This window comes from Oryx dammah, unplaced genomic scaffold (assembly GCF_014754425.2).
Source record: "Oryx dammah isolate SB20612 unplaced genomic scaffold, SCBI_Odam_1.1 HiC_scaffold_23, whole genome shotgun sequence".
Lineage (NCBI taxonomy): Eukaryota > Metazoa > Chordata > Mammalia > Artiodactyla > Bovidae > Oryx > Oryx dammah.
In genome coordinates, this window is record NW_024070207.1 from 75,905,313 (window position 1) to 75,929,523 (window position 24,211).

General features: G+C 40.7%; 1 protein-coding gene across 1 annotated transcript in view; it reads right to left on the reverse strand.

The window, feature by feature from the left end:
• AR (androgen receptor) overlaps positions 1-7,702 on the reverse strand; it is a 197,940-nt gene extending 190,238 nt beyond the window's left edge. Inside the window, exon 1 of the mRNA XM_040265774.1 lies at positions 4,981-7,702. Coding sequence (XP_040121708.1) covers positions 4,981-6,509 — 1,529 coding nt within the window. The 5' untranslated portion in view covers positions 6,510-7,702. The remainder of the gene's footprint in view (positions 1-4,980) is intronic.
• Between the last annotated feature and the right edge of the window lie 16,509 nt (positions 7,703-24,211).

Sequence of the window (24,211 nt, forward strand, 5' to 3'; positions counted from 1 at the left end):
AAATTATGCATAAAACACAGAAATTGGGCATAAATCTCTATGCAGCAGCCACCAAATGTAGACTTTACTGAGTAAAAATATCATCTGTCAAGTGGGAAACTTTAAGAAAAAAAGTTGGGAAGTGTCACTCTAAAGAGGTTTATCCACATGATAAACAAATGTTATAGAAAATGCAACAAAGTCTACTCCCTCAACTAATAAAGGGATGTTCACTAAGGACCTTTCTGGCTTACTCAAACTTACATGAGTGCTAGTTTATAAACTGGAAGATGCTGGGTCTTTTCTCTGAAAAAAGTGCTATATAAATATGAGATTTCATAATTCTCTTCAATATCACAAAATCCAGTAAGTACTGATAACTGTATGGAGTTTTATAAGCAATGACGGGGGAAAAGGTCAACTTTATGTCTCGCATGACAGTAATTTACTCTTGAGTTCAACATTTCAGAACTTGATGTAACGCTGGCAGGCAAATTCTGTGGCAGATTACTTTCTTAATACCTTTCTTTGTTTTAAATGATTAATTTACATATAGCTTCACCACATTAGCCCTGCCGGACACTTATAGCAAGCACCATCACATACAGATTAGGTGTTGGCATGTGAAAGCCCTGCAGAAATTTGACCCACACAGACCTGTCTCAGAGGTGGAGGTCCAGTTTTTCTCAAGTTTTGAGGAAAGGTTGCCAAAATAGCCAGTAGACAGAGACAGAGAACAAAAGACAAAGAGCAGCCAGCAAATTTCTTCATTAAATCACCAAGTCCTCAAGCATCTAGTTCAGCTCCCTCAACAACTGTTGAATTAGGCTCTAACCTCAAGGTAATTCATTTTGCAATCTCCTCAAGTCATCTAGTCTTAAAAGAAAGGTGCTGGGGTTGATCTGATCTGCTACTCTCTAGATTAAAAAATATTCTTTAGGAGCATGCCACAGGTATAATAAGAAAAATATCTTGAAAAGTAGAAAGAAGAGTCTATATTTCAATGTCAAAAGCATGAAAAGAGTAGAATGAAAGAAAATCAGGGACAGGCAGCACTTAAGGAAGCTGCAGACAAAGAGAAAATGGTGGAGGTAGTGGGTGGGGAGAGGTTTCCTTTTCCCTCTCCAACCAACCTCACAAAACTTGATTTTTATTTGCTCTCTATTTTTTCAGAATCATGATTTCAGGTCTGGTTATAAAATAAGCTCCTTCCTTACCACACTGAGCCAGTGTTCTGCTCCCTGCTTAGCAGAGTTCCGAATGAAACTGGTGGTCTTGATATCACCATAAATATCAATAATAGTAAAATTGCCCATGTCCCTAACTCCAACTCACATAATCCCACCAAGAGCAGACACAGTACAAGTAAGAGTCAGGAGACCAAAGACTTGTTTGGTTTAAATGCACATATGTATACCAGATAAGAAGATTACCACTGGGGTGAGGGTGGGGGAAACATTTTAAAAGAAAATCATATGTGCCAGCAAATTAAATATATTAACATCCAAGTTTACAGCTCAAAAAGAATGGAAGTCTCATGACATAAAATTAACACTGGCAAGAAAGCACCCTTAAGTGACCCTGCAACAGGAAAGCTACAAGCTTTTTCAAAAATATCTCTCACTGATGTTAACCTTCGGCAGAGCTGAGAGAGATACTCTGTAGACAACTAAGAGAATTGTATCACTACATCTTGCACATATTTCTAAATGGGGTACCACCCTGTGTGACTATCTGGTGCTTGAGTTCTGATTACTGGTACCCAGAGAGATCTCACCAGTTATTTGCTGACTATGAAGAAAGGATGCTTCTTTCCAACATATTGACCCTGAAGGTCTATAGACAGATAGCGTCATTCCCAAAGCAAAACTCAGATTTACCAAACAGACAAACTGCTCCTTGTAAAATAGTCATTAAAAAGCTGCTTGATAACTGCAGGGAGGAAAGTAGATAGAAAGGGGAATTAATAAAATGACCTGTTTTAAAATAACTAATGGAGAAAGGCAGAATTTGCCAGTTTTAAAGCATTACTAAAATTCTACCTATTATGAAGACCAGAACAAATTATCAACAGAAAAATTAAAATGTTCTTTTTGCATCTGGATAATTTATTTAAACCCCAACTTTAATTCCTACATAGGCTTCCCTTGGTTTCATCTCCCAAGAATAAATATTTGTCATATTATTATGCTCTTTGCTGGGATATAAAGGGCCTTACTTCTGTCAAGTGAGACAGTGGTCAATTAACAAGTTGTAGTCTTGTTTGATCTCTGAAAGAAGACAACTTCATAAAATATTATCAGGGTTTCATACCAACCCTATCACTTTTTATTATTCCTTCCGCAGCTCAAACCACATGCTAAAATATATATATATATATTTTTTAAAGGGACCAACCATCTAAGGCCTTTCTCCTCTTGACAGAAACATTGTAGATGTATAAGAACACAGAATTATTCCAGAAGTTCACACACAATTGGAAAAGGGAGGAACCCAACATATTATTGAAAGTCTCTAGAATGTTGAGATTTTTGACTGAAAGATGGCATATAATGTATGTAATACAAAGAGAGTGGAAGCTCTAGCTTTGACTTAAGAAAAATTCCTTCCCTTCACCAAATTGTGCCCTATAAAATGTTAGAGAGAAAGAGAAAGTAAAAAAAAATATCAACTTTTAGATTGGGGCTGGTTGAATTATGATAAAATTGATAAATTTTCAAAAACCCAATTTGAAGATTTTCTATATCTTACAAATGAAAAATCTTTGTCAACTCACAAGACAGAAACACCAGTTTTACCTCTCACTAGACTCCTATAACCAATGCAGCAATCACAAACCAGGAGAGAATAAATAATCTTGTGCTTTCTTAGGTTACTACTGATTTCTCACGATTTGAGGTCATTAATTTATGCAGGTTTTAGAAATAGAGAAGTTTTTCCATGAAGATCTGAGATAAAATCACCTAGCTTACTGCACACCTGATGGGAAGAACTTTTTAAAAACTCTTTATAGCCACTTTCTGAAAATTTCAGGTTATGCCTTTGAAAACACACACATCCTTTAACATGGAATCATTCATATTCTCCCTGTTAATTGAGTTACTTACTTGGGTGTTGCAGGAGGCATACAGAAAAGGGACGGTTCCAGTGACTAGGCAAGTCATGAAGCACCTTATACATTCCACCCCCTCCCCCGCCCCGCCAAAAACAAAACAAAACAAACAAACCTTTCACATTAAAAAGAAAGCTCTGCCGACAAGCAACAGCCTTGGGGCAGTTGGGGGGGGAGGTAAATACTCTAGCAAGTGAATCTGTTCTTATAAAATGAAGACCTTTTGTCCCACAGTATGCCCACTTTGCAAAAAAATTTTTTAAAGACTGAGAATATAAATGAACCCTTTGAAAATCTTGTAAGCCAAACCTTAAAAACCTAAAAAATGCAAAGCCTGGTTAGAAGCTGTTTCTTCAGTAGCCCAGGAAATAATATTTTATGAAATCCTATTCTCCTCTTTCTTTTCTAACATTGTGCTATCAATCTTCCAAGAACAGAAGCATCAGTGAAAGGAAGCAAGTTGTTGGTTTGAGTCTCCAAACAAACATGCTAAAGGCTAATAAACTGAAAATGTCACAGGTAAAGAAAATAGCTACAGAAACTCAGAACAAGACTCAAGTCCATGAAGACATCAACACCCCGCAGTTCGGAGGAGTTAGTTCCCCAGTTAATATTCCCTCCCTCACAGAGATAAACTAATATCTTAGTTTGCTCAGGAAAAAATCTTTAATTTTTTATAAAATTAAAAAAGCTTCTTGGTCTCCAAAAAGCTCAGTTGTAGTAAGGAAGAAATTTTAACAGGCAAGATAAAACTGACTGCCACTTTTTTCATATCCTAATTAAAACTCTTGGGCAAGAGTAAGGCTCACAGGTCCCTAATAGTTCTTACCCAATTTGTTATTATGTTTTAAAATCCAAGTATATACTTAAAATGAAGGAATACAGTGAAGAATATTTCCCTTCACAAAAGCAGATTTCTGAGCACACTGCAATAGCAGGAAATCCTTTTAAACTTTTCCCTCAACACTTTTGTAAGTCAGACTCAAGTCTGGTTAAATTGTTCATTAAAAGAACATTCTCTTCCTTATAGATCTGATGCAAACTCAAAGTATGAATTGTGGATTTTTTGTAATCCATACAGAAAATAAACACTTTACAAGAGAAATCCAACTCTTCCATCTAGTTCCAACATAGTCAAACTGTGAGGGCAAATCTTACCCATCGTTTATGAGGAAATTTGTCATTTGGTTTTCCCCTACCTTTGCCTGCTCTAACTGTGCCTGGTTGGAGTCTGTCTCCTGACCTCCAACCCTGGGGCAAGTCCTCCTTGTTGCCAGCAAAAGGACTTCACCTCTTCTTCCCACACAGCGGGCCTCACAACCCAGAGACCACCTTGTTCCCATAATCCCATTCTTCCTTTCATCTCTTTGGAGGAAGCGGGTTGAGAAAAGCTTGGGCCAGTCATTTTGCCTCTAACCTGCCACGACAAGCTGGAGGGGCAAACCCTAACAGACCTTAAGAGGAGAAAGTGCCCACATTTCTTGTCTAGGGTCTCTGATTGGGGGGAGGGGAGAGGAAAAGTAGTGGAGGGCTGAAAAGGGTTTATTTCATAAAATGGCCCTTGGAACTGGATTTAAAGTTGGAGCCGGCAGGACATGGAGTACCAAGTGGCAGGGAAGATTTTAGGAGGCTTAGTAGAGAGTTGTCAAGTCAAGGAATCTAGAAAGGCTTGCACCAGCATCCAGGACTCACAGCGGTGTGGGCTGGGGCACACTGTTGGGGTTCAGAGAGCAAAGGTCAATCTTTGGTAGGCCAAGAGTCCAGGGAAGGCTCCAGATTTAAAGCGGCCCTTTCTGTGAAACTCTGTTAAGCTCGCCCAGGAACAGAATGTTCGCGCGGGGAGGAGAGGGCTGACTCTAGGCTTAAAAACATTTTTAGGAGAGACTTACCGCATGTCCCCATAAGGTCCAGAATAGTTCTCCATCCAGGGGCCCATTTCGCTTTTGACACAACTGGGACTTGGATAGGGCACTCTGCTCACCACGCCGCCGGGATACCACACATCGGGTGGGGAGAAGTCACCTTCTTGGCTCGCCAGCCCCTGAGGTGGCCGAGTGTAGCCATATGGGGCTACAGCCCCTGCCTCGCCTGCACTGCCGCCCCCGCCTCCACCACATACAGCTGGCCCATACAGCTGGCCTTCTTCGGCCGTGAAGAGAGTGTGCCAGGAAGAGGAGGCGGCGGCTGAGGGTGAGCCTGAGCCCGGTCCTGCTGCACCCCCGCCATGCAGGCTCGCCAGGTCCCCATAGCGGCATTGCGCTGCAGCGGCCGCCCAGGCGCTGCCGTAGTCCAGCGGGTTCTCCAGCTTAATGCGGGCATGCGGATGGGGAGGTGGTGGAGGGGGCGGCGGCCCAGCCAGGGCTAGCGGAAAGTTGTAGTAGTCTCGAGTCTGATAAGCTGCTACCTCGTCCAGTGCTCCAGACTTGTAGAGAGACAGGGTGGATGGCAGCTCAAGTGTTCCAGAGCCCCCTGCTTCGCCGCTGCCAGAGCAGCCCAGGCTGTCAGTGTCCAGACCTTTCGTGTAACCTGCCTTGAAAGGGGAATACTCAGCAGTCTCTTCAGTGCCCTTGCTCGGGCCATCATCCAGCAGAGAACCTTTGCATTCAGCCAAGGGGGCACAAGGAGTGGGACGCACCGCGGCTGGTGGACCTCCCAGGAGCGGGGCGTACATACAATCCCCCCGAAGTTGCTCCCCAGGACTCAGATGCTCCAATGCCTCCACACCCAAGCCCATGGACACCGACACTGCCTTACACAACTCCTTGGCGCTGTCCGAGATGGTCGAACTGCCTCCTAGGTAACTGTCCTTGGAAGAGATGGGAGCCCCAGTGGCATCCTTCGCTCTCCCGCTGCTGCCTTCGGATACCGCCTCCTGCTGCTGCTGTTGCTGCTGCTGAAGAAGTTGCATGGTGCCAGCCTCGCTCAGGATGTCTTTAAGATCGGTGGAGCAGCTGCTTAAGCCGGGGAAAGTGGGGCCCAGCAGGGACAACGTGGATGGGGCAGCTGAGTCATCCTCATCCAGAGGTGCTGGCGGCGGCTGCTGCAGCCCCTTGCCGGCAGCCGAGGCAGCTCTGGGCTCTGGGACGCAGCCACTCTCCGGGTGATCCTCGGGGGCTGAGTGATGTTGTGAAGGCTGCTGTTCCTCTTCCAGGGCCAGGTAGCCTGTGGAGCCTCTGCTCTGGACTTGGGGAGAGCCATCCTCTCTCTGCTGCTGCTGTTGCTGCTGTTGCCGTGGACTAGTCTCCTGCTGCTGCTGCAAACGGGCGCCGGGAGGTGCTGCGCTCGAGGCATCAGGGTGCCGGGGGAGCGGGTTCTGGATCACTTCGCATACACTCTGAAACAGGTTCTGGAAAGCTCCTCGATAGGTCTTGGACGGTGGCCGGGGGTAGACCCTCCCCAGCCCTAACTGCACTTCCATCCTGAAGCTTGGCTCAATCTTTCACCTAATTCCTTTATCCTGCTCCCCTTTTCTTGCTGAGAAGAGTTCAACAGGCTGCAGTGCGTAGTTGCTGCAGCTAGTTGCCCACCTGCGGGAAGCTCCTGGTAAGGAAACTTGCAGGAATAAGCTCTCCAAAGCGTTCTGACAGCCTCAAAGTCTAGTGCAGAGGAAACACGCGCTGAACACAATCTTTCCTGGTAGGCTCACAATCTGTTCCTGAATACTTGTAGGGTAGATTCAAAAGATGCTTCTTGAAGGTAGGGGGGACCCTCCGCCTTCTGAATTTGTTATCCACTGAAGCAGGTGCAAATAGGAGCCTGGTTATTTTCTCTTTGGTTTATTTTGGGCTTTGTTGTTGGGTTTCGTTTGTTTGGTTTTGGTTGGGGCTTTGTTATGTTTTGTCTCTTTTCTTTCTTTTTTATTTTTGCGGGGGGGGTTGGCTACTGAAGTCCTGACTGCCTTTTCATCGTTTGATCTCTGGCCCCACAAACTGGTGGGAAGGAGGAGCAGCGTGCAGGGGAGGTGGAAAGGGAGTAAGAGGAACCAGGGGGTCTGACTTGCGTGCCGCCTTAACCAGCCAGATTCTGGCTGCAGCGCTGAAGCAGCTCCCAGGTCTCCTGGCACCCCAGAGCCGTCTTTGCAACGTGCAGCTAGCTCGCCCGCTCGCAGCCAAAGGGAGTTACCTCTCTGCAAACTCGGGCTGGCCGCGCGGGACTGACTGGAAGCGGGGGGCGGGGGAGGTTGAGGGGGCTGAGAGGAACAGACAGAGGCAGCAGCCGTAGAGGAGACCCTGGCGGGGAGGGGGGGGGCAGGGGGAGGGGAGGAGGACAAAGGCAGCCGTCAGTCCTACCCGGCACTTTCCTTGCTTCCTCCGAGTCTCTAGCAGCTTTTAAAAACTTCACCGAAGAAGAAAGAGCAGCTCCGGGGCGGCGACTTAGAAGCCGCCGCGGTGCAAGAGGCGTTGGCTGTCGCCAGAGCCCGCTGGGGTTGACGCGGTGCGTCCCTTAGGCTCCTGTCCCGCACGGAAGCAGCTAGCTCGTTCGCTTTCCCTCGGTCGCTGGCTCTGCCTCCAGGCTTGCTCCGGACCCTCCGGCGCTCACAGCACACTGGCTCCCCGGGATCTCGGAGAGGGTGCTGGGAGGTGGAGAGCAAATGCAACAGTTTGCTAGTCGGGTCCCGCCCCCGCCGGGCCTGCCTCCTTGCCTTCCCACCTCCTTTCTTCCTCCCCTCCCCTTTCCTTTTCTCCCCTCCCCTGAACGCGCAGGAAAGCCGGGTGGCTTTGGAGAAACAAGTGCTGGCGCAGCGTGGGTGAGGGCAGAAAACGATTGGTCTAGCCTAGTAGGACCCCAGCTCCCCGACTATCTCTTGCTTTTCTGGACCAGATTTTAAGCGACAGGGCTGACTCTTTAAGCTTTAACTCGGAGCTTTATTTTGAAGACAGGGCCACTGAGATCTCAGAGGCCAGCATTTACCAGATTTGGTTCTGAAGTCCAATCTCAAAACAGACCCTGTGCACGTGTGGGGGCGGAGGGAGTGGGAAAGAGAGATAGAAGTATAGAGGAAATACGAGGAGGATCTCCTTCAGTGAGGGACTATGTTCAGGGCAGGCCCACCAAGAAGTGCAAATAGGCGGTCTCCTATAAACTGAGGAACTAGCTACGATGGCCAAGTCAGCCTGTGCTTGTTGAAACCTTTCAGATTTCTCCATAGGGGTAGATTGGGCCTTGTGGGATGGTATCAGTTGCTCTAGGAACCCTCTGCCTGGGAACCAAAGGTAATCTCTACCCTCTTCTCGTCCTTTTTTCCTGTCTAGAGTTACTTCTAAGCACACACTTCTCACTCATCCAGACATACAAAGGAAAATCACTCAGAAGAGCAGGCAAACACCTGAACACTAGAAATACTTGTCGTGTACACAGAGACCTCAATTTTGTCCAGGGTTTTGCAGACATTTGCTTATATACAGGCACTTGCTTTTCCAAGTTGCCTTTGCATACTTTAAGCTTGCAAACTGCATTATTCAAGGAATGGAACCTGTGTAAGACTGCTTTTCTTCCTTTTTATAGACAGCCAGAAGTGGAAGGTGATGTGGGCTATCACGATTGTTCTTTTATGGAAGAGGTCTCATCTTCTCTGGGTAAAGGTGGGGAGGCAAGTGGGAATCAAAGAGTAGAGAAAATGAAAGGGTCGATCTATAGAGAAGGAGGTGTCCCTTGGTGTCAGCAGGGTCTCTGGGCCTTCCTAGCTTTTAAAATCCTTAGACTTCTGGATCTGGGCAGGGTCGGTCTGTCCCAGAGAGCTAGTGGAGTTTTTCACATGGGCCTATTCTGCTTTTTGCAGGTTTCTACAGAGTCTTATCTTGTTCATAGCCAAGCATCATGAGAATTTACTCACAGTGACCAAAGGAAATAATATTAAAGACAGGGATGAGTGGGCATGATCTGCTCTATTTCCCGGATGAAGACAGTAAAGCAAGGACATAATTTGTTCTATGTTTCACTTTAGTAGGCCCTAAACTAGTCTTTCATCTCACTGCTATTTGAGCTAGACTCATCAGTATCAAGGGAACTTGGAAAAGGGCTATAAATGAAACTTCTAGAAGCCTGAGGAGCTTTTTATCTGAAGAAGTGAAAAATTGTCTTCTGGGACTTCAATGACTGAACATCCCAGATATACCCCCTTTGTTGTTAAAGAGTCTCATAAGATACTCTTATGGTTAAGGCACAGTCTTATTCTTAAAGATGTCCAGTTGTAACAGCGAAATTCTCAATTCTTTATTGTAATGGAAAATGGGAGTATGTAACTGAAATGCACAGATACTTTGAAAACCTTATTTAAATAATAAACACAACCTTTAGTTCCATCAAAGCTTTTAAGGAAGGTTGCTCAAAGTTAATAAAGTAAATTGGACTGGCAGGAAAGTGAAGTGTGAAAGTGAAAGTCGCTCAGTGGTATCTGACTCTTTGTGACCCCATGGGCTATAGTCCATGGAATTCTCTAGGCCAGAATACTGGAATAGGTAGCCTTTCCCTTCTCCAGTGCATCTTTCAAACCCAAGGATCGAACCCAGGTCTCCCACATTGCAGGCGGATTCTTTACCAGCTGAGCTACAAGGGAAGCCCAGGAATACCAGAGTGGGTAGTCTATCCCTTCTCCAGCGGATATTCCCAGTCCAGGAATTGAACCAGGGTCTCTTGCATTGCAGGCGGATTCTTTACCAACTGAGCTATCAGAGCAGGAAAGTGGAATGGAAATAACGTAGGTCTCAAAGCCAGAAATTTGTCTTAAGATTGACAATGAATCTCTTCCTCTCAGTAAGCTTAATTTCTTGCTCTGTGAAATGGGGTGGGGAGAAGGTAGATGCTGGATCTGACAGTCTTTCAAACACTGACAATTTAGAGTGCTGTGACTCACTTGAGTTTTCTTCTTATCTACACTCCATAGAGGGTGAGTATGGAAGGGGCTACTAGTGATAGTGAAAAATTCAGTGGACAGAAGTGAGGAGGGTAGTTATAAATAAAGAAGCCTGAAGAAAAAAAATAAACAGAAATAATTCCTCAGAGTTGCCCATTGAATAAATGGCATCCTAACAGACATTCAAACCCAGGTCTGAAGAAATTCCAAAATTCATGTTGCTTTCACAGCACCAAAATTATCTCCAAAATTTTCTTATAAAATTCCAGCTAATAATACATATCTTTGAAAGGCTGATAATTAAAGATTATATGTATGTAAAAATTTAAACAGGAAAGTATTGTATAAATCTGAAAGATCACCTCGTTATGTTTTATTTTTAAAGGCAGTGCTACTTGATAGCTTGTTCCTTTTTAATACTGAATAATATTCCATTGCCTGGATGTACCACTGTTTATTTATCCATTCATTTACTGAAGGACATCTTAGTTACTTCCAAGTTTTGGAAATTATGAATAAAGCCACTGTAAACATTGGGTGCAGGTTTTTGTGTGGATATACATTTTCAGTTTGTTTGGATAAATACCAGAGAGCGTAATTGCTGGATAATATAGTAAGAGTATATTTGGTTTTATAAGAAATCATCAAACTGTCTTCTAAGGTGGCTGTACCATTCTGCATTCCCACCAACAAAGGATGAGAATTCCTATTGTTCTACATCTAGCACCCAGTGTTGTCAGTGTTCCATTGTTGGCCATTCTGGTAGTGGTATCTCATTTCTGTTTAAATTTGCATTTCCCTCATGTCATATGATGTGGAACATCTTTTTTTAATTAAGTTTTATTGAAGTATAGTTGCTTTTTGTTGTGTTAGTTTCCTCTGTACAACAAAATGAATCAACCATACACACACTCTAACCCTAACCCTCCCTTTTGGACTTCCTTCTCATTCAGGTCACCACAGTGCATTAAGTAGAGTTCCCTGTGCTATTATTTTTCCTACACTTATTTGCCTATCTGTCAAGATCTTTTGGAGAAGGCAATGGCACCCCACTCCAGTACTTATGCCTGGAAAATCCCATGGATGGAGGAGCCTGGTAGGCTGCAGTCCATGGGGTCGCTAGAGTCGGACACGACTTCACTTTCACTTTCACTTTTCACTTTCACGCATTGGAGAAGGAAATGGCAACCCACTCCAGTGTTCTTGCCTGGAGAATCCCAGGGACGGGGGAGCCTGGTGTGCTGCTGTCTATGGGGTCGCACAGAGTCGAACACGGCTACGGCTGAAGTGACTTAGCAGCAGCAGCAAGATCTTTGGCCCATTTTAATCCAGTTGTTTGTTTTCTTTGTTGAGTTTTATAGTTGTTTTTATATTTTGTATGTTGTTGTACTCAGTCATGTCCGAATCTTTGTGACTCTATGGACTGTAGCCCACCAGTCCATGGAGTTTTCCAGGCAAGAATACTGGAGCAGGTTGCCATTTCCTACTTCAGGGGATCTTCCTGATCCTGGAATCAAATCTGCATCTCTTGTGTTTCTTGCATTGGCAGGCAGATTCTTTTACCACTGTGCCACCTGGGAAGCACATATTTTGGATAACAGTCTTTTATTGATGTATATTTTACAAATCTTTTCTCCCAGTGTTTGGCTTGTCCTCTCATTTTCTTGACATTGTCTTTCAAGAGCTGCTGCTGCTGCTAAGTCGCTTCAGTCGTGTCCGATTCTGTGCAACCCCACAGACTGCAGCCCACCAGGCTCCCCCGTCCCTGAGATTCTCCAAGGAAGAACACTGGAGTGGGTTGCCATTTCCTTCCCCAATGCATGAAAGTGAAAAGTGAAAGTGAAGTTGCTCAGTCGAGTCTGACTCTTAGTGACCCCATGGGACTGCGGCCTACCAGGCTCTTACGTCCATGGGAGTACTGCACTCATGAAATCACCATCTAATCATGATAGTGAAAATATTTATCAACTCTAAAATTTTTTGTGCCCCTTTTACTTCCTCACTCCACCCCTTCACACACTATCATTTTGGCAAGCAATTATTAGCATTTTGATTAATTTTCATTTTCCAAAATTTCATATCAATGAAATTATCATCTTTTTTGTTTGGCATCTTTCACTCAGCATAATACCCTTGATTAGAGGAGGATGTGGCAACCCACTCCAGCATTCTTGCCTGGAGAATCCCCACAGACAGAGGAGCCTGGCTGGCTACAGTGTGTGGGGTCACACAGAGTGGACATGACTGAGCAACTGAGCATGCATGCATGTAATACCCTTGATATCCATCCAAGCTCTTATGTGTAACAGTAATTTGTTCTTCTTTATTGTTAAGTATTATCCCATTGTGTTGGATGTACCACAACTTGTTTACCCATTAGCTTGTTGAAGAAACTGATGTTCTTTACAATTTTTGGATAAAACTACGTACATACATCTTTGTATGGACATATACTTTTGTTCCCCTTGTCTCTATATTTAGTAGTGGAATCACTACGTTCAATAGAGTAGGGATATATTTACCTTATTTTTTAAAAAAAAACTGCTAAGCTGTTTTCCAAAGTGTTTGTGCCATTTTATGTTCTCACCAGCATTTCTTCCACATCCACACCAACACTCGGTATGGTCAGTTTTTTAAATTTAGCCTTCTAATTTGATATCTAAGCATTTCTCATTTAATTTGCATTTCTCCAATGAATAATAATGTAGAGAGTTTTTGATGTGCTTATTTGCCATTTGTATTTTTTATTGGGTAAAGACAGCTCAATTTTTTTTCTATATTTGGCTACTTGTATTTTATGAAGTTTTTAGAGTTATTTGTATAACACAAGTTCATTATCAGAAATATGACTGATATTTCTGAAGAGAAATAATATTTTCTCTCAATTTATGGTTTGTCTTCATCGTCTCATTCAATGTATCAATTTATTTATGGATTATGATTTTGGTGTCAAATTTAAGATATTTTTTCCTAACCCAGCATCAAAAGCTATGTTTTTAAAAGCCTGTATTTTTTTTCCTAGAAGTTGTATAGTTTTCAGTTTTATACTCAATATGATCCATTCTCAGTTGATTTTTGTATATGGATATCCAGTTCCTGTTGTTTCAGCCCCATTTGTTGAAAATACTTTTTCTCCTTTTAATTGCCCTTAGACCTTTTTAATAATCAATTGTCAATATATGTTTCTGTAGAGAGTTGTTTTTAAGTTGAGTCTAATCATTTAAGTTGAGTCTAATCATTTAAGTTGAGTCTAATCACTTAAATTCTGTCTCTGGCTTTCCATTCCTCTTAGTATAAATGTCCAAATCTTTAACCAGATGCTATATGATCTGGTGTCTTGTAACCTCTCTGATTTTATCTCATAACACTTTTTCTCCTGTTTTCTGAGCCTTGCTCACACTGGCCTTTACTCAGAGTTCCTCAGAGGCCCAGTAGTTCTTCATGCCTTTTCATATGCTGTTCCCTGTACCTGAAATGCTGGCTTATCTTTCTCCTTACTCATTTAGCTAACGCTATGCATAGAGCATTTCCAGAAAGACATCCTAGACCTCTTGGGCTACCTCAAATTCTCCATTCATTCACCTTTTTACATGTTTTAACAGTACCCAGTATTTCTCTGTTAGAAGTTTTCTCACAAATTGTTTAGTCACCCATCATGTCTGACTTTTTGTGATCCTGTGGACTGCAGGAGGCCAGGCCTCCCTGTCCCTCACCATCTCCCGAAGTTTGCCCAAGTTTATGTTCATTGCATCGGTGATGCTGTCAGCCATCTCATCCTCTGACACCCTCTTCTCCTTTTGCCCTCAATCTTTCCCAGCATAAGAGACTTTTTCAATGAGTTATCTGTGTGCATTAGATGACCAAAATACTGGAGCTTCAGCTTTAGCATCAGTCCTTCCAGTGAATTTTCAGGGTTGATCTCCTTTAAGATTGACTGGTTTGATCTTCTTGCCATCCAAGGGACTTTCAGGAGTCTTCTCCAGCACTGCAGTTCGAAAGCATCAATTCTTTGGCATTCTGCCTTCTTTATGGTCCAGCTCTCACAACTGTACGTGACCACTGGGAAGACCATAGCCTTGACTATACAGACCTTTGTTGGCAGAGTAATGTCTCTGCTTTTCAACACACTGTCTAGGTTTGTCATCACTTTCCTGCCAAGAAGCAATCGCCTTCTCATTTCATGGCTGTAGTCACCAGCCACAATTACTTTGGAATGCAAAGAAGAGGAAATCTACTTCCTCCTTTTCCCCTTCTATTTGCCATGCAATAATGGGGGCAGATGTTGTGATCTTAGTTTTTTTAAATATTTAGTCTTAAGCTGGCTCTTTCATTCTCCTCCTTCACCCTTGTCAAGAAGCTCTTTAGTCCCTCTTCACTTTCTGCCATTAGAGTGGTATCATCCACTTATCTGAGGCTGTTGATGTTTCTCCCACCTATCTTGATTCTGGCTTGTAACCCATCCACCCAGCAATTTCTCATGATGTGCTCAGCATATAGGTTAAACAAACAGGGTGACAGCAAACAGCTATACTCCTTTCTCCATTTTGAACCAATCAGTTGTTCCATACAGGTTCTAACTGTTGCTTCTTGAACCTGCCTACAGGTTTCTCAGGAGAAAGGTAAGATGGTCTGGTTTTCCATCTCTCTAAGAGCTTTCTACCGGAGAAGGCAATGGCACCCTATTCCATTACTGTTGCTTGGAAAATCCCATGGATAGAGGAGCCTGGTAGGCTGCAGTCCATTGGGTCGCTAGAGTCGGACACGACTGAGTGACTTCACTTTCACTTTTCACTTTCATACATTGGAGAAGGAAATGGCAACCCACTCCAATGTTCTTGCCTGAAGAATCCCAGGGATGGGGGAGCCTGGTGGGCTGCCGTCTATGGGGTCGCACAGAGTCGGACACAACTGAAGTGACTTAGCAGCAAGAGGCTTCCACAGTTTGTCATGATCTATATAGTCAAGGCTTTAGTGTAGTCAATGAAATAAAGATAGATGTTTTTCTGAAATTCCCTTGCTTTCACTATAATCCAGCGAATGTTGGCAATTTGATTTTTAGTTCCTCATTTTTTTTAAGCATAGCTTGGACATCTGGAAGTTCTTGGTTTGCATAATGCTGAAATCTAGCATGCAAGATTTTAAGCATGACCTTACTAGCATGGGAGGTGAGTTCAATTGTCCTATGATTAGCACATTCTTTGGTACTACCTTTTAGGGAACTGGGATGAAGATTGACCTTTTCTTGTCCTGTGATCACTGCTGAGTCTTCCAGATTTGTTGAAATAATGAATGCAAAACTTTGATGGCATCCTCCTTTAGAGATTTAAATAGTTTTGCTGGAATTTCATCACATCCATTAGCTTTATTAACAGCAGTGCTTCTCAAGGCCCACTTGACTTCACCCTCCAGAATGTCTGGTTCTGGGTGACTAACCACACCATCATAATAATCCCATTCATTAAGATCTTTTTTATGTAGTTCTTCTGTGTCTTCTTTCTATCTCTTCTTGATCTCTTCAGCATCTACTAGGTCTCTACCATTTTTATCCTTTATTTTGCCCATCTTTGGGAGGAATTCTCCCTTGATGTTTCCAGTTTTCCTAAAAAGATATCTAGTTTTTGCCCTTTTGTTGTTGTTTTTTTTTCTATTATTAAGCACTGCTCATTCAAAAAGGCCTTGTCTCTTCTAGCTATTCTTTAAAACTCTGCATTTAATTGGATGTACTTTTCTCTCTCTCCCTCGCTTTTTGCTTCTCTTCGTTATTCTGGTATTCATAAAGCCTCCTCTGATAACCACTCTGCCTTCTTGCTTTTCTTTTTCTCTGGGATTCTTTTTGTTCACCACCTCCTGTTCAATATTACAAACCTCTGTCCATAGTTCTTCAGGCAAATACAATTATATTAATTGTGCATTCAGTTGTTTAATATCTATTTTCCTCACTAGACTATAAGATTGTTTCCTGATAGCAGGGACCTTATTGATTCTGTTCATCATCCAATCCTAGTCATAGGCACATAGTCATTACTTAATAAATATCTGTTGAATAAATGGATGGTATCTATTTCCACTGAAATAGAATCCTATTTCCAAAGACAGCTTGGCTTTGGGGGTTTGCAGAAACCCTTGTGGTTTCAGCATACTTAGGCATGCAGTAAGCCTTTTCTCCACCTACAAGCAGAGAATCTCTCTAATTCATGCATTGAAGGGGTATTAAACATTTACTGCTTGGCAAGCCCTGTGCTAGGCACTTGGGATTCCCTGATAAATGGGATACTGTGGACTGTGTCTTTCAGGAGCTTATTCACAGTCTAAAACAAGAATGAAAAATCATTTAAATATCTATATTTGAGTTAGGCTGGAAAGAGTAGGGCTTATGAATACATGCTCAGAGTTTTTCCTTCTGCTGATTTGTAGATGTTTGCTATTTCCTCCATTTAGACAGTTATAAGAGACTACTTTCTCAACTCATATTTTCTTCTTCCTCCCTAAATGGTGACACCTCCATCTTACCTTTCCCCACAGCTCCAGCCCTAACTTCTCCCCTGACCACCTTCTTCGAGGCTATCTTCAATAGAATCAGAATCAGAGGGTTCTTTATTGAAAAATGACTCTGATAGCATTGCTTCTCTTCTCTATAAACTTTAATTGCCTATATGAGGGGTTTCAGACCTGAAAGCCTCTTTAAACAAAAGTGAGTGAAGAAAACCTGGTATTAAGAGAGAGAAAAGGTTGTGGTGATGGAGAGTGTGGCCAACTAGAAAAATATGTCCCAACTCAAGCAAGCAGCCTTCACTCAACTCCAACTGATTGTTGCCAAGCAGGAATGAAACCTCAGTATTCCAGATGTTACATTATTTTTAAGAATAGCATTCCAGACTTTAATGTAAAATCTCCTTAATTTTTTAAAAAGTTGGCAACTAATTCAATTGGTTTAAAAATGCCATCCAAGCCAACTGTTTTCAGCAAAAAAAAAAAAAAAAAACAAAACATGTTTGTGGACAAAATTTAGTTTGTGGACTACCAATCTGCAAACTCTGACCTGCAGGTTCAAGTCCAAGTTTCATAGCATAGCCTTTAAAATTTATCACAGTTAGGTCCTAATCTCTCTCTCCTGCACCTTCTCACATCTCATTCTCCTGCCAATCACCCACCTCTTCAACCATATCAGATATCCTGGGCTCTCTGAAAATATCCTATACTCTCAGGCCAGCCTACGTTGGGTCATGCTGTTGGCTTTTACAAAAATGTTATTCCTTTGCTTTTCTCATGACTAAATCCAACTTAACTTTCAAAGCACAGCTCAAATCTTGAGCTTTATGGGAAGCATTTTTGGATTTATTAATCATAATTAATTTATATAACTCTATTATTTCACTTTTAAAACACTTATCACAGCCTGACATATCATATATCTGATATAAAAACTTCCTCCTCCACCAGGCAGTATCCCACGCCTTGTACATTCCCATTCATTAATTTTTCAACAAATGTGTGGAACTCTTACTGTGTGCTAGACACTCTACCAGGCACTATGACTAAGAGCTCTAGATGTTCTGTTTAGCCAAAATATAGGTATAAAATTTTAAATGCATGCAGATTACAAAAGTAGCATAGAAAGAGAGAGGTTTTTCCACACATCTGCTATTTAACTGCTAATAATGATAATTCTGTAGAAATCCACTGGTTTTACAAGACATTGTTAATCACTTTTGTATAATAAACCACGTGATTAGGAGTTAATTCTATTTCGTAGAGGAGGAAACTGAGGCTCAGAAATATTTAGTAATTTTTCCAAAGTCAGCTGATAACAGGTAGGGCCAGTACAGCTATGAATTTAGATGTTCTATCACAAAGCAACTGATCTTTTACCACTATGCCTCAGTGGCCTCTCTGATACTCTGGAGAGGTGCCCTATCTATCCATAGTATGCAAGCCAAACATTAGATGAGCTGGAACAGTACTGAATCTATGGTAGAGCAAGACATTTCATAATAGGTTTCATAGCAACATTTGATGAAGAATAAAAATACTTTCTACTCCTATTTATGTGCTATGTGACCTCTGGTAATCTTCCAGTTTGGGCCTCCTTTTATTTTTTCTAGAATGGAGAAAATAATAATTTTATTCTTCACAGTTTGCTGTGAAAACAACAACAACAAAAAAAACTCAAAGAGAATATGCAATAAGGATTATTATAATAATCTGTCCATTATGTGCTTACAAGAGCTCTTCAAGAGAAACACTGCTGTTATTATTCCCATTTTAAAGATGACTATATTTAGGCAGACCTAGAACTTGAAGCCTACTCTCTATGACACAAAACAGAATGTCATATTGCCTCTCATGCATTAGGCAACAGTTAATTACTGGTATCATCTGTATACTGCTGTTTACTTTTCAAAATGCCTAAGGATGTTTGACCCCAAGTTCAAGTGCCAGGGACAACATTTGGGATTCAAAGTTTAAACTCCATATTTAAAAGGTTTCAAAATATGTGAGGCAGAGGTCAATAGTTGGAAATCATTTCAGCTAGATGTTTCTTTCTTCCTACTCACATCTCACCCTTCTCCAGCAAAAAGGCCTGATCTTATTCTACTCTAGAAATGTCCTTGACAACTTTTATTGTGGAAGACACATTTGTAGACGGCAATATACAGGGAATCTTGGCTCAAATTTATTTTTGCTTTACCTTGTAAAGAGGCAGGAATCAATAGCTGCCAGAAGGGAAAAATGACAATCAATCAGAGAACATATATCACATATAGGCCTTTAAGAATGGAATGTTTTGGGGAAATCAGAGTAAGACCAAAAGATGTGCTTGAGATCATTGCTATCTTTCATAGTAGCAGAGCTTCCATATAGAGATTAAAGCTAGAAAAGATGGACCACTGAACAACAGCTATCATATATCCATGTTATTTCTGTAGTTAACAAAAGAGGGGTGTCTTCACCCTATCTTCATGATATCTCTGCAGCTTCAAGCCTTGACAGCAGTGAGTTTTACATAGGAAAATATGATTCACAAAAATATATGCATATAATACCCCAGTTTTCATAGAAACTTTTGGAGTTAAGCAGAGCATGCACAATTAACTCTGTTAATTAGAAAGGGAGTCTACCCTTTGAACCTGAAGTGACCTGGTCAAAGGTCATTCAGCTATCCTGATGCAGAGAAATGTGGGAACAGCATTCTCCTTTGTCAGAGTTCTTTCTTCCACACCAGAATTTTCAGTGATAAACAAGTGATCCCCTTTTCCCAGAGACATACATTATTTGTAGCTAACTGAAAACTTTGGTTAGAGTTGGACTAGCTCTATCTTGAAATTGGGACAAATTCTCTGGCGTCCACTTTCCTGGCAGATTCTTTGGGGCATGAGTGAGAGTGAAGACCCAAGGGGGTAGAGCTGAGGTTGTGTTATAGATAGAGTTCTACAATCCTTTGCTACTGCCTTCTGCAACATGCTTCCCTTTCAGAGAAGTGTGAATTATCTCACAAGTCCCTGAGAAAATGTTCTAACCAATTAAGTTCTACCTTTGACCAGGGAAGTTAACTCCTTAGACCATCATGAATCAATCTGTGAACATCGACAGTTTCTTTATTTTTTGGCTGAGTTTAAATGCAAATCAATAAAAAAATGAAAGGAAAGGGTATCATTCTTTTACCTTGGAAAGTAAAGAGTTATTAGTAGAAATTCTTATACTTTGTTGAATGAATCACAAATACTGTTCTGATATTTGTCAGTTGAAATTTTATTACTTTATTTAGATAGATGATTCAGGTTTGTGTATACTGGAATCATAAGTTATTATGATCAAAGCCATAAAGAAGAGCAAACTATTTTCCAACAGACCAAAACAGATTACATTCTCATAGAATTGCAAACTATACCAATTCTGGTTGTTTTCCTTTGTGAATCAACCTAAACCTGGGACTAAAGAAAATCCAAAAACAAAGATCAAATACTAGCTTATCAGCAATATGTCCTTTGTCTCCTATCCAACTTTATCATTCCTTAGTCACCTGCTTTCCAATGCTGGCCAAAATGCAATTGTATATGCTATGGTAGTGCTTGGAAAACTTGTCTGCAAACCTGTTAAAAGCATCCTCTATCACAGATAGTAAACCAGGACAGGGATATAGGCCTAAAAGAATATAGTATTGCAAGAGCATTTGGATTGTGTGTTAAAATTGAAACAAAAGGGCCTCATCTAGTAACAACTGGGTTGTGACTCTCTTCACCAGAGAGAAGTCTATGGAATGGACTATAATACCACTAATATTTATTATACTTATTATGTGCTAGCCATCCTTTTAAAAGAGCTTCCGTGAACTAATTCATTTAGTACTAAGAGCACTAAGAGTACTTACTCTGCATTCAGCCATTCTTCTAACAGCTTTATGTGAATTAAATCATTTAATCTTCACAACAATCCTATGAGAAAACTACTATTATTACTCTTATTTTACAGATTAGAAAAGAAAAATAAAGCTTGGAGAAATACAGCAACTTATCTGAGATCAAACAGCTAGCAAGTGATAGAGTCAGGTTTAGAAACCTGGCACCATTGCTTTATGTTATCCTGACTACTAAATGATATTTGTATATCATCTGTATGGTCCTTTTTCCATTGATAAAATGCCAGAAAGTCTTAATAAGTAACTAACTTTTTTCTCAGTACCCACTATGTGTTAGGCATACCCTCAAGAAATATTCAATAGAAAATAACCAAACATATTATTTTCAGCATTAGTTGAATGAACTTTTATTTTGTTAAAAAGTCAGAACAATTAGGACATGTTTAACTTTTAGAACTTTTAGAGTTTTTTCCTATGCTTAACAATAACAACTCTGTGAGTTTAGCTAGGAAGGTATTTTTCATCTCATTTCACAAATGAGAGAACTGGAGCTCAGAGAGTTTGTTTCTTGCTTAGAACCACACAGTTTGAAAGCTATATAGACAAGATTCAAAGATCTTCTGATTCAACAAATTGTGATCTCTTAACTACTGTGTGCCATGGTACATAAAATGAACATGCCAACCACTGTGGACTCAGAATGACTATACTCACATGCTTTAAGAGCTTTAGGCTCATAGATTGTCACTCAGGTGTTTAGAGGAAATCTTTGGCTTTTACTCTGCCATTTCTATGGCATTTTTCACCAGTGCAAACCCAAGTCCCCTCAATTTGGGCTGAGACAATGAAATTAATGAATAACCCAAAATCATAACACTTTTATATCTGTTCTAGCTCTGATATTGACCCTTGATAAGCCTTAGCCTTGCTATGTGCCTCAGTTTCTACAGGTTTCTTAACTATTCAAATAGCACCTGGTCTACAAGTTCTGTCATTAAAATCATATGTGGGGGATGGAAAACGGTATTCCATGTAAATGGAGACTTAAAAATGCTGGCATAGCAATACTCATACAAGAAGGAATAGATTTTAAAATAAAGACTGTTATAATAAAAGAAGATAAATATATATGCACCCAACATAAGAACATAAGGCAAATACTAACAACTATAAAAAGAGAAATTGACAGTAACACACAAATACTGGGGAACTTTAATACCCTATTTTCATCGATGGATACATCATCCAGACAGAAAATCCATAAGGAAACACAGGCCTTAAAAGACACATTAGATATTTATACAGCATTCCATCCAAAGGCAGCAGACTACATACTCTTCTAAATTGCACATGGAACATTCTCCTGGATTGACCACATACTGGGCCACAAATAACACCTTGGTAAATTTAAGAAAATTGAAAGTATATCAAGCTTCTTTTCTGACCACAGCTCAGTTCAGTTCAGTTGCTTAGTCATGTTCGACTCTTTGCGACCTCATGGACTGCAGCACACCAGGCCTCCCTGTCCATCACCAACTCCTGGAGTCCACCCAAACCCATGTCCATTGAGTCAGTGATGCCATCCAACCATCTCATCTTCTGTCATCCCTTCTCCTCCAGCCTTCAATCTTTCCCAGCATCAGAGTCTTTTCCAGTGAGTCAGCTCTTCACATCAGGTAGCCAAAGTATTGGAGTTTCAGCTTCAGCATCATTCCTTCCAATGAATATTCAGGATTGATTTCTTTTAGGATTGACTGGTTGGATTGCCTTGCAGTCCAAGGGACTCTCAAGAGTCTTCTCCAACACCACAGTTCAAAATCATCAGTTCTTTGGCTCTCAGCTTTTTTATAGTCCAGCTCTCACATCCATACATGACTACTGGAAAGACCATAGTTTTGCCTAGATGGACCTTTGTGGTCAAAGTAAGGTCTCTGCTTTTTATTGTGCTGTCTAGGTTGGTTATAGATTTTCTTCCAAGGAGCAAGTGTCTTTTAATTTCATGGCTGCAGTCATCATCTGCAGTGATTTTGGAGCCCCTCAAAATAAAGTTTCTCACTGTTTCCATTGTTTCCCCATCTATTTGCCATGAAGTGATGGGACCAGATGCCATGATCTTAGTTTTCTGAGTACTGAGTTTTAAACCAACTTTTTCACTCTCCTCTTTCACTTTCATCAACAAGCTCTTTAGTTCTTTGCTTTCTGCCATACGTGTGGTGTCATCTGCATAGCTGAAGTTATTGATATTTTTCCCGGCAATCTTGATTCTCATGTGCTTCATCCAGCCTGGCATTTTGCATGATGTACTCTGCATATAAGTTAAACAAGCAGGATGACAATATACAGCCTTGACTTATTCCTTTCCCAAGTTGGAACCAGTCTGTTGTTCCATGTCCAGTTCTTCTAACTGTTGCTTCTTAACCTGCATACAGATTTCTCAGGAAGCAGTTAAGTTGGTCTGGTATTCTGATCTCTTTAAGAATTTTCCACAGTTTGTTGTGATACACACAATCAAAGGCTTTGGCTTAGTCTGATCACAACAGTATTTGATTAGAAATAAACTACAAGAAGAAAACTAAGAAACACAAACATGTGGAGGTTAAACAATATGCTACAAAACAATCAGTGGATCACTGAAAAAAATCAAAGAGGAAATTAAAAAAATACCTAGAGACAAATGAAAATGAAAGCACAATGATCCAAAACTTCTGGGATACAGCAAAAGCGGTACTAAGAGGGAAGTTTGTAGCAATACAGTCTTATCTCAAGAAACAAGAAAATCTCAAATAAACAACCTAACGTTACACCTGAAGCAACTAGAGAAAGAAGAACAAGCAAAACCTAAAGTTAGTGGAAGGAAAAAAATTATAAACACCAGAGCAGAAATAAATGACATAGAAACAAAGAAAATAATAGCAAAGATCAAGGACATTAAAAGCTGGTTCTTTGAAAAGATAAACAAAATTGATAAACCTTTAGCTAGACTCACCAAAAAAAAAAAAAAGAGAGAGAGAGAGAGAGAGAAGTCAGATCAATTAAAAAAAAAAAACTGACACCACAGAAATACAAAGGATCATAAAAGACTACTACAAGCAACTGTATACCAATAAAATGGACAACCTGGAAGAAAGGGATAAATTCTTAGAAAGGTAAAATTTCCCAAGAATGAACCAGGAAGAAATAGAAAATATGAGCAGTCTGATCATAAGGACTGAAACTGAAACTGTGATTTGAAAATTCCCAACAAACAAAAGCCTAGGACCAGATGGATTCAAAAGTGAATTCTATCAAACGTTTAGAGAAAAATTAGCACCTATCCTTCTGAAACTATTCAAAAAAATCGCAGAGGAACGAAAACTCCCCAATTCATTCTATGAGGCCACCACCACCTTGATACCAAAACCAGACAGAGATACCACAAAAAAGAAAATTATAGCCCAATATCACTAATAAACATAGATGCAGAAATCCTCAATAATATGCCAGCAATCTGAATCTAATAATACATTAATATTATCATACAACCATGATCAAGTGGAATTTATCCCAGAGAAGCAAGTATTTTTCAGTATCTGAAAATCAATCACTATGATACACTGCATCAAAAAACTGAAGAATAAAAACTATTAAAAATGTGATTAAGTCATAAAAAGGCAAATAAAAGCAAGAAAGGCCTATACAGTGGTAGAATTGTATAAATATAAAAGCTCACTAATGAGTTACCTTTGCTTTTGATAAGTATGAGGCTTTACTAGTTTAGGAGTTATGTTTGCAAATAATAGAAACCTAGTTAAGGTCAATAAGGAAAAAAAGATAATTTGAATAACTTAACATACAGAACTATTTATATTAATAATTAAGTGTATAGGGATGTCTTACAGAAACAGGACTCTTCTGGGCCTCAAACAATTAG